At 38.7% G+C, this 11,476-nt stretch overlaps 1 protein-coding gene and 1 pseudogene across 2 annotated transcripts in view; one reads left to right on the forward strand and one right to left on the reverse strand.

Annotated features, from left to right (window-relative positions):
* Window positions 1-11,476, forward strand: part of LAMA4 (laminin subunit alpha 4) — a 136,354-nt gene that overhangs the window by 117,316 nt on the left and 7,562 nt on the right. For both annotated transcript variants that reach the window (XM_015561621.1, XM_015561622.1), the window contains exons 31-34: window positions 5,854-6,041; window positions 7,494-7,683; window positions 8,471-8,626; window positions 9,785-9,944. In XM_015561621.1, the coding sequence (XP_015417107.1) occupies window positions 5,854-6,041; window positions 7,494-7,683; window positions 8,471-8,626; window positions 9,785-9,944 (694 nt within the window). The remainder of the gene's footprint in view (window positions 1-5,853; window positions 6,042-7,493; window positions 7,684-8,470; window positions 8,627-9,784; window positions 9,945-11,476) is intronic.
* On the reverse strand, window positions 177-3,524 carry LOC107182539 (annotated as a pseudogene).

The following is an 11,476-nucleotide window of genomic DNA, read 5'->3' on the forward strand; positions in this document are numbered from 1 at the left end:
GAATCACTCAACTCTCACGTGCTCAGTGAGGCTCACTTTACACCACAGCCTTCCTCCTGCCTTCCACAGTACTACTGGCTTCCTTTTTCTAGTTCTTTTTCCCATAGCATTTGCCACATTTTAATTGATTACATACTTTATTTATTATGGGGTTTTTTGTTTGTTTGTTTGTTTTTAGGAAAGCTGGCTGATACCTTTATTGCTTTAGGGGGAGGGGTGCTCAGGAGGTCTTGGTGGGGCGGGCCGCTTCCTCTTCACCATCGAAGGCTTCTGGCTGCGCAGATCCTGGCGGTACCTGTTCTTGCGGATCATGTGCCGGATGCTGCTCAGGGTGGCCCGCGCCTTCTTGTTGAAGGTGGTCTGCAGGGAGGAGGTGGTCTGGCTTTCGCTGGCCAGATCTCCACTTCATGATGACCACCACACCTTTGCCGTGGGCGCCGGCTCCACGCCCACCATCTTGCCGTGAACGAGATCTTTGTAGTGAAAGGAGTTGCGGGCCTTCAGGTTATTGGGTTCGGTGCTGAACGCCTGCTGGTTCCCCTTGATCAGAAGCCCGAGAATACAAGCCCCTTTGTTTTGTTCATTGATTTATCCTAAGAGCCTAGAGCAATGCACATAATAGGTGTTCAATAAATATTTAGAAATCTGCATCATAGAGTTGCTATAAGGATTAAATGAGTTGATGCATGAAATTCTCTTAACACAGTGTCTGGCATGGAGTAAACATTCGGTAACCGTGAGCTGTTATATTTCTATAAAGTCTCAGGAGTGTTCCTAAAAGTGGAATTGCTTAGATTAAGGGAATGTGCATTTGCAATACTGACTTAGAGTCTCACAAATGACATTTGCAAAAACCTATTGTTCCTCACAATTGCTAACACTGGGTATGGTCACATTTTTATAATTTAGTCAATTTAATGGACAAAGTTGGCATCTGATTGTGGTTTACATGCTCTTGAATGCCAGTGAGGTTGCAGGGGAAGAAGTGATTTCTTTCCAAGGCTGGCTTTTGAACCATCAGCAGAGGGAAACATTCTCCCGCCACCCCGCCGCCCCCCACCGCCAGCTTCTCACTTCGGATGGTTTTTCACTGCCCATTATATCTTGATTTTTCACTGACCACATAGTTCAGCTTGCAATAGAACACTTTTTAGAATCCCCATGAAGCTTCCCTTTGTTCACACATGATTTCTTTATCAATGTTAATAATTTTGTTCATGTGCTAGTATAATCAAACCTTAGAAGTTTTTTGGGATCCCTATCTGAATTTCACATGGAAGACTTTATAAAGTGATTCAGGCAGAGAAATAATTTCATTTATTTTTATGAAGGATTTTGCTAGGGGATACTTTGAAGGATTTTTTCAGAGGAGATTATTAAATTCTGATGAAATCTTACTGTCACCTTTATATACTGATACTAAAAGATTTATCCTGAGAATTGTTTAGCGGGGACTTGAACACTGTCAGGTGATCATAGACAGCAGGTTAATGTCATAGGCTGATGAGGAAGATCAACCTTCTAAAGCAAACACAGTTTATCCCTTTAAATGAATACAGTTTTCTGGATGAAGCTGTCTATCAAATGTAATTTCCTAAACAAACATTCATCATCTCAAGGTTACAATCAACAGCTGCTATTGGAACTATTAACACAAACTTTTCAATATTATAATAGCCTCTTAGTCTTTATGGTAAAAAGTCCTAGAAACTCAATTTTGTAATAAGACACAAAATCACTATAGATTTCACTTATATTTTTTAATAATTAGAATGTGAGTATTTGCTAATCTTCCCTTGTATTTGCCCTTTTATCAAAAGCTCCTTAAATAGCTACCAAGAAAAACTTGTGGCCTCAGGTTGAAGTTTTCATCAAGGCTGAATCATAGCAATTAGGCCTCATAATAATTTATTTTCACAATAACTTACTAATATTCCATTTTATGCATTTATTATAATTAATTTAACCACGAATAGACTCTCAGTTGTTTCCAGTTTCTTCTCTTTTATAGATGAAGATCATAGTACATTAATCTTTAATCATATTACTGAATAACTTGTTAGGATATATTCCTAGAGGCAGAATTATTGGATCAAAACAAATTACTTTCCAGAAAGGTAAAAGTTATTTTATATTTCCTCATGAGTATATAAGAGTACCTATCTTACCACTATGTTCCAGCCTGAAAATTTTTTGTGATATTTATGTTTTCAAATTTAATTGGAAAAGTATCTCCTCATTTGGTGTTTAATGTGATAATAAACATTCTCTACATTGCAATAGACAGTCTAGATACCAGGCCAACTACTCCCTTCTCTGAAAACTGATTCCCTCCCTACTGGGGGGTCCCAGTATTTTAGGTTTGTGACTTCGTCTACCTTGATATAGATGATTGGACCAAGGTACATCATGTCAACTCAGCTGAGCCATCATCTTCTCTTCTTGGGAACTCACAACCCAAAGAGACGCCTCTGGGCTGGTCATTGACTAGAAAACATGCAAACCTAAGGGCTCTGTGTTAATCGTGCTCAGATAAAGAAGAGAAACGGGCAGAAAGCTGCCCTGCAGAGAAAGAAGAATGATAACAGACACTCTGAGAAAAACAAAACTGAAATTCCAGAAACATCCAGAAAAGGAGTGTCTTGATTCTTCCTAGCTTTCTAATTCCTGATTCTTGCCCCTGGTAGGACCCACTCTACTATCTTCCCTTGGATTGTGTTCTTAAGATACTACCATAGCTTTATAACACATTGCCCTCTTTTTCTTAAGTACCTTAACTAGTTTGGCTATTGTCTGAAACAAAATAATCTTGCTAAATTGAAATTGGTGCCACCAATTGGATTGCAACTAATAGACACTCAGAAAAATAAATTACATTGATAAAGTCAGAGTCTAATGGGGTTCAGGGAGAATCCCCACACACATAGCCATTTTAAATAATAAGCTGAGCCTCTATTATATGGTAATGAAGTAATTGATTAAATTATAACTTCTCTTTTTATTACAATTAATATTCAGATCATATATCCACAGAGGGTTTATGGTATTTAGTTGCCATATATAAAGATATGAGAGCTCACTAATTTTCTCAGCAGACAAGAAACAGATCCTAGTTCATATATTCTCACATTGAAGCAGAGAAAGACAGGGCTGGTGAATTGAGACTGTCATGGTCCAGTAACCTCCTGCTTTGCTGAGCCCCTGTGATCCAAGTCACTGTCGCTCCTCCCATAGTTAAGTGGATGCACTGACTGACAAAGAGTGAGATCATCTCCGTAGAAATGGAGAGAATCAGGAATAGCCAGAATTGGAGAAAACTCCCAGTCCCCCACCAAACTCTCACCCCAACCTTCAATGAGACATTTCCAATGCCCTTCGATGAGGCAAATGTGATCATATCTCCCATTATAAGGCATGCTGCTCCACTGAGGCTGGAATACAGCATGGAGTTTGGGAAGTTTCCGAAGATATGTTAGAGGGAAAGTTTCCAGGAAGCCCCACTCCATCCCATTCTGCCCACTCATGACTGGGATGGGCTTGGGCCAAAAGAACATTGGTAACTGCACATATTTCCTCCCCCAAGAGAAAAACCTGCTTCTGTACCTGAGAACCAGGTTCTGAGTCTTGACTACAATGTGAGGAAGGGAAGAGAGGACGGTGGAACCAAGTGGGTTTTTCTTTAGGAGGTTGAGTCTCAAAGCACCACCCCACTTTCTCTAATCTAACTACCACCCTTAGATTCTCCAGGGCCAGAACCAGGCTGAGATAGCAAACCATGAATCTTATGCTATCTCCTGGAAATATCTCCTGGAAATTTTTACACAGCTTTGTTCTTAGAAACCCTCCTAGATTTCAGGACTATGATGGATATATTTTAATGTGTATAGTTCTTTTGATATTTCAATGGGAATTAGGGAGGAGTGAAAACTAAGGGTGTGAGTTCATTCAATAATCTGGAACCAGGATTTTTCCTCCTATCTAATCCTGGATCTCATCCTGATTTGCTGTGTTCTCCAGTTCTCTCTACTACAAACATTTCCTCTCCTCTCTTCCCTTCCTTTGTTGCAAGCTTTCTTCCTAAGTGGGTCAGATCACACCACTCCCCACTTTTAAAACCTATGGGCCTCCTCACCACCTAAAATAAAACCCCAAGCTCCAGCAACTCATCTAAGGTTCTTTCTATCTGGTAACAACCTGTCTTTCAATTTGCTATTTATATATCCATTCTTCAAAAAGATTTTCAGTTTCTTAAAATCCAGGCACCATTTCTCACTCACTTTTCTATTCCCCACCACACACCACTGCCCATGGAAGGCTTAAAGAAACATTGATTTTTTTCTCTTTCACTTCTATTAGGTCATCAATACACACTTGCTTGAATAAATGAATCAATGCCTGAATGATCAGATTTATTTGCATTTACCTTTGCTTCAAAAAGTAAGACTAAATAACCATAATTTCACAACTCTTAAATTTTAAAATCAGCAGTGCAATTTTAAAGCATGGGTAATTTTTTAAATTGTTCTATCTCCTGTCCCATAAACGTTTACTACATAGCTTATTACCAAAAATTATTTTGAAGCTGTTGCTAGGTATTTTAACGTTTTGCACAGCATGTGTAATTAATAATATGTGTGTGTTAAAGTGATATTGTTGCCTATAATATGTGGATTTTATTGATTGATACACTAGGGTTATTTTATTGCCAACTTTTTTTAGGGATCAATTAATCCGCTGCCTCCTGCATGATCCCTAAAAAAAGTTGTCTAGCTCATGATATTACTTTCTTTTCCTTTTTCCCTACTAAAGCACCTACACTCACATTTCTCAGCCCTTCATTAAATTTCAGTGATAAGAACTCAGAAACATGGACAGCTTAAAATGCATAGCAACTAGCACAACTTATGTTCCCCATGAACATTAACTATTAATAGCAGGAAAAATTAAAAAGTGATTTATAAGGAGACACATTGAGTGAACATTACTAAGATGCCCCAGTTTGCAATGGGTCTCTTGGAGTGAGCTTAAGAGGACAATCCAGCCACACGGGCCTCCACAGTGCTCTCCAAACACTCCAGCCTCGGGACCTAGTGTACCCTTTCCTCCTTTCTCACTTTGGACATATTAAATGGTCCTCCTCCCCTGAGCTCCCACAGCCATAGAGTATTTCAGCATGCTGTCCCCACCCCATACTCCACAAGAGTGATGTGCTACTATCTCAGTTCCCCACAGAGCTTTCTACAGTGTGGTTGACTTAAAAAAAATCCCACTTTCTACTGTTGTACTAAAAAAGGCATCATACTTTCAAATATACATACAAAAATATATTTTTACAAAGCGACACCATAGTTACAAAATTTAGGTTGCTGTTCTTGAGACCTACTAGTATTTCTCTCCACAGATGAGTCTTTCAACATTGGATTGAAGTTTGAGATTGCCTTTGAAGTCTGTCCCAGCAGCCGATTGATGATTCTCTCTCATCATTGATGTTTCTATCTCTCTATCTCCCTTCCTCTCTGAAATCAATAAAAACATATTTTTAAAAATAATAAAAAATAAATGATAGAACATTATCCTTATAGCTTCAGTTTAATTCTGCTTTACTATCATAGACTAGAATTTTGGATTTGTTAACATACTGTACTGTTGCTTGTTGCTGTTACTGCTTCATCTCCTGCTGTCATTTGCTTATAGTGGTAAGCATGAGTAACCATATCATTAATGGGAAATGCACACTAGTACACGCTTTGTTTTATTATTGCTGTTGTTGTTGGATAAGGAAATAACAAATGAATTTTTGCTATTGGTATGTCACTTTTATCCCTTAGTATCATTTATTTCCTATTCTTATAGGGAGAGAAAAATAAAGACGCACCTTCAAGAGATCCTATTGGCCTGAAATTCCTAGAGAAAAATGCTCCAAGAGACTCTCACTGCCACCTCTCCAACAGCCCTAGAGCAATAGAGCACGCCTATCAGTACGGAGGAACCGCCAACAGCCGCCAAGAGTTTGAACACTTGAAAGGAGATTTTGGTGAAAAGTAAAGTAGCATACTATCCCTCCAGAAACGTAATACCCAGACCAGCCTTCATCTTTATTTGCATATGTGTATTTCCAGTGTCTTTCCTTATCAACCTTCCAGCAGTTCAGAAGCATTCCCACTTACAATCTGAAAGCAATTTGTTGTGGCGGGGCGGGGAGCAAAGGGGAAAAGGTGATATCAAGGTTAGATGAGTCCTTAAAATTTGCCTCATCTTTCTCTCTTTGGTTGTCTTTTCTTTTTGATAAGACACAGCAAATTCCTAGGATAATGCTGTTTTATGCACCTTACTTTGGGGAAGAAAGTCACAAAGAATGTAATTTATTGGAAAGTATAAATTATGCACTATTTAGTATTTATTTTGATGTCAAAAAATATGATTCACGTGGCACCAAAAGGGAAGATAATAAGAAAAAGATGATCATCTCTATTGGCCCTCAAGCTATCACTGAAGCTCCTCATTTCTTCCTGGTATTCCACAAATCTTCAGGCTATTTAGTATTATTAAAGATTCCTTTTTAAATGTTAGCACCCAAACCAGGCCAGTGTGACTCAGTGGTTGAGTATCGACCTATCAACCAAGAGGTCACGGTTCCATTCCCGGTCAGGGCAAATGCCCAGGTTTCAGGCTCAATCCCCAGAAAGGAACATGCAGGAGGCAGCCAATCAATGATTCTCTCTCGTCATTGAAGTTTCTATCTCTCTCTCCCTCTTCCTTCCTCTTTGAAATCAATAAAAATATTTTAAAAAATAAAATGTTAGCAACCAAATATTCTTATATAGGTCTTATATAGCTCTTTTGCTTAGACAGGCAGTACATTCAATAAGAAATGTCTAATAACTTCTAATTTGCTATTTGCCTAATAGGCAAAATCAGTATTTTGTATCCTTCAGGAAGAATGTAGAAGTTAGCCTAGTAAATGTATTTTATCTATGGCCTGGAGCTAAAGTTATAGAAAGTTTTAATTTCTACACACTTTGGTGGGCGTGTTTAATATGTGATATTCATTGATTAATTTTTACTGTGGAAAAATTGCATCTGTATTTTAGATAGTAAACAAATCATATTGTTTATATGCCCATATACATATTAATCAATCACTAGTATTTTGTCCACATGAATAAGCTTCCTTAACATAGATTTTTGCTAAACTAATTGCAACCACATTTTTAAAGCAAGATACGACATGATCTTTAGTTGAAACAACGCTTCCTTAAATGTGGCATGTATTCCTGTTGTATAAGGAAATGGAGAAGGATTTACATTTTTGCACTAGCAGTGCTTATCCATACTTCATTACTAATGCTAAAGGATCATTAGAAGAAGCGCTGCTTGGGAGTACAGAGAATGGCTACTTACTTCTTCTCCCTTACTGGGTATTGCTTTGGGAAGTTAGAGATCACCCTCAGTCTCATTTCACCCGTGGCAACCTTTTTCTTTTCATTCGCCAGATCTCAGTTTTCCATTCGTCTGAAAACTCGCTCCTCCCATGGGATGATTTTCTATGTCTCAGATCAGGAAGAAAATGACTTCATGACTCTATTCTTAGCCCACGGCCGCTTGGTTTTCATGTTTAACGTTGGCCACAAGAAACTGAAGATTAGGAGCCAAGAGAAATACAATGATGGATTGTGGCATGATGTAAGTTGAAGGCAGAGAATATTATTCTCAGCAAATATTCACCACTGGCAAATGGACTGGCACTAATGCCCCACTATTGGTTTCTCTAGAAGCTTCTATTTTAAACTTGTTTCCATACGCTCAGAGTTCAATTTCAAAAACTTGTATTAATTTCTTATAAAAATCCTGAAGCACACTCTTTTAAAAGAGATACAGTCTGAGTATAATTTTTTGACCAATCAATTTTAATGCAATTATTTTAACCAAAGAATCAATGGCCAACATAAACTGAAGTTTGGTATCTAAGGATTTTTCACTTGTGTTTTTCCTACTGCCTTAATATTCTAGATTTTCAACAATTGCTGAATGTCTTTCCTGGACTAAGCTGTGGAAGATACAAAGTGAGGAGTGTATCTGTGAGGAAGATAGGACATAATAGGGAGAACTACCCGAGTACTGAAGCTAGTCAGTGTGTATATAATGGAAAGAGTAAGCAATGTAAGCTGCCTTAAAATAAATTACAATAGATTAAGGAGTCAGCAAGTAGGCGGGCCAGCTGGAAGAGCTTTATAGAGAACTCTGCCAAGTATATGCTACATTCAGAAGTTAAACCTGTAACTTTGAATCCAGCCTCAAAGCAAGAGACAAACTCCTGACCTTCGGAGAAGGACCCTTTTTCCAAAGGATTTCTGCAGATTTCCCACAGTATTGAGATAGTAAAGTTGGGAGAGGGGAGGGGAGGCCACATGGTCTTTCCCCTCATCCAGGGATGTCCTGGAGATGTGCTAGTTACCTTCTCTCCATCCAGGTGATATTTATTCGGGAAAAGAGCAGTGGCCGCCTGGTAATTGATGGTCTTCGAGTCTCAGAAGAGAGTCTCCCTCCTACGAGAGCTGCCTGGAAAATCAAAGGTCCCATGTATTTGGGAGGTGTCGCTCCTGGGAGAGCTGTGAAGAATGTCCAGGTAAGCCAGGTTGTGACTAGGGAGAGTCCTTGACCTTTAGAGCTGGGAGATCCTTTACTCCAGCCCTCCTTCTATGATTAGGAAACTGGCCAGAGCGAAACGGTAGTTTGGCTGAGTGAGTGTTGTACACCCTCTGGCATTACAAAGTCAGAAGTGATCTTTTAATTCTAGGTAAAGGTGAGATGAAAAAAGTTTCAGAGGTATAAATTATCATGAAAATTTATGTTTTCGGAAGATTCTTATTTATCCAGCAAGTAACCATACCTTTAGGTTAAAAAAAAACAACAAACTGAAGTCATTTGATTATGTATTATTGAGTGAAAAAAACCTTTCAGGCAATTATGTAAACCATGATCCCATTTTTGTTTCTTAACACACACACACACACAATTTGTAAATGTGCAAGGAAATATGGTTACCCTGAGAGAAGTGAGGGCATAGTAAGAAACATGTTATTTTTATAATTTAAAAGTTTAAAATATTATACTTTTAAAAAACAATTTTATGATAAAGGGACTGCATTAAAGGACTAAATTTTCATATATAAATATAGATTTGATTTTAACACAGTTAATACATTTCTAAGATTCATTACATATGGGATAACACAAAAAGGGAGGAGGGGTTTGTGTTTAATTAAATATTAGGCAAGTAGTCCCATTTTATGACAACCTCTTTAAAAGATTTCAAAAGCAGTTATCATGTCCTGTGGTATGATAAATATTCAACCACAAAGACAGCCAATGGAGCCAGAAATTTGAGCTTTCTGATGTTTATTTAGCCATAGTAAACTTAACAAGAATGTTGCTAGCCTTGATCAGTGTTAGATGATCTTGGACACAGCTATCATTCTTGAAGAAAAACAAACTAGGATATTTCTAATATTTACTTTGAAAATCACAACTACAATTAATTTGGTCATGGTATACATAAACATTTTCATACTTAATCACATGGCTGATATTATCAAGGAAAATTCCAGCTTGAAAGAACTAGTTAAAAAGAAACTACCTGGAAAACTATTTATCATTCAGATAGCTAAGATAAATCAGGAGTTACTTGGTTTCTCTCGAGACTCAAATTCCTTCACTTTTATTCCCTTTGGTGCATCTGTGAGTGTTGAGAAAATGGATTTTAAGAAATGTCTTCTTCCCTTAGATAAACTCAGTCTACAGTTTCAGTGGCTGTCTCAGCAATCTCCAGCTCAATGGGGCCTCCATCACCTCTGCTTCTCAGACATTTAGCGTGACTCCTTGTTTTGAAGGTCCAATGGAAACAGGAACATACTTTTCAACAGAAGGAGGATACGCAGTTCTAGGTAACAATGACTTATGCTGAAAACATGAATCTGAAATACTTCTTTCTTAGGACTGGATAACAGGGATATTGGGGCCCATTAGTTAGAACTTCAGAATGCCAAACTCACTCAGCCCTGGAAAACGGCCTCTTTCCACAAGGACCACTTCCTCCCTTCCTACTACTCCAAACCAGAAACCCAGGCCCATCCCTGATTGCTTGGCCTGACCAGAGCTCCTCCACAGCTTCTAAACCTCTGGATGCAGACCATCTTGGCTCCTTTAGAATTGTCTATGCTGCTCTGTGGTCTGATCCATGTCAGCTCTTAACCACCTGGTTCTCTAGGTCTTCCTCTCCTCCCTCATAGCATGACCCATTGTCCCTACTAAAGGAAGTTCCACTTCCCTTGCGCTATAACAGCAGCAGACAGTGCTAACCTTCGGAAATTTTATTTCTGAACTAGATGCCTGGTGCATGAAATTTTTGCACAGGTAGAGTCCCTAGGCCTGGCCAGTGATCAGAGCTGATCTGTAGGGTGACCAGCAGGGCAATTGGGGGACCCCCACTGGCACCTGCCTTGGCCGGCCTGGGGCCTGCAGGCTGGGGGCAGCTCCTGCATTGAGCATCTGCCCCCTGGTGGTCAGTGCCTATCACAGCAACCAGTCATTTCACCAGTCGATTTGCATATTAGGCTTTTATTAAATAGGATTTGTATTCTCCTTGGCTATTACATTCTCTCATTCAATACTTTTTATTGTATGCTTCCAATCTGATAGTCCCTCTGCCAGGTGATGGAACATAAAAGTTCTAAAAATAAATAGAAGCTTAACTGACTACACACAATCACCATCCAGTACATTCCAACAAGCATTCCTTAGCACAACCATTAGGTGTGAGCACCAGGGTAGGTGTTGGGAAAGAGGATAGGAAAAAGGTATAAAATGTTCCACATATTCCCTGTTCTCAAGGCCCTTAGGTACTTTGTGCTCCTCCTGAAAAAGACATTCCAATGCAGCCAAGTAGACCTTCTTAAACCACCACAATGTCCAATAGAGTAACTAGAGGGAATATTTCCTCTCTTTGTCTAGCTCATGATATTACTTTCTCTTCCTTTTTCCCTACTAAAGCACCTGCACTCACATTTCTCAGCCCTTCATTAAATTTCAGTGATAAGAACTCAGAAACATGGACAGCTTAAAATGCATAGTAACTAGCACAATTTATATTCCCCATGAACATTAACTATTAATAGCAGGAAAAATTAAAAAATGATTTATAAGGAGACACATTGAGTGAACATTACTAAGATGCCCCAGTTTGCAATGGGTCTCTTGGAGTGAGCATGGCTATTCTCAAGAAGAATTCCTTTTCCTTCATCGCTGCAATAGCAGCTCCTACCTGCATTTGCTGATCTCACTTCTTCTTTCCTATGAAATGCTCAGCAGCACTGGTGGAAGCTATCTTTATTTGTTTAAAAATTGTTTTATAAGACAGATCTCATCAAGTCAGCTTTATCATTCAATGAATTCAAAATAAAGACTGACTTACATATTT

Source organism: Myotis davidii, unplaced genomic scaffold (assembly GCF_000327345.1).
Source record: "Myotis davidii unplaced genomic scaffold, ASM32734v1 scaffold196, whole genome shotgun sequence".
In the NCBI taxonomy this organism is placed as follows: Eukaryota; Metazoa; Chordata; class Mammalia; order Chiroptera; family Vespertilionidae; genus Myotis; species Myotis davidii.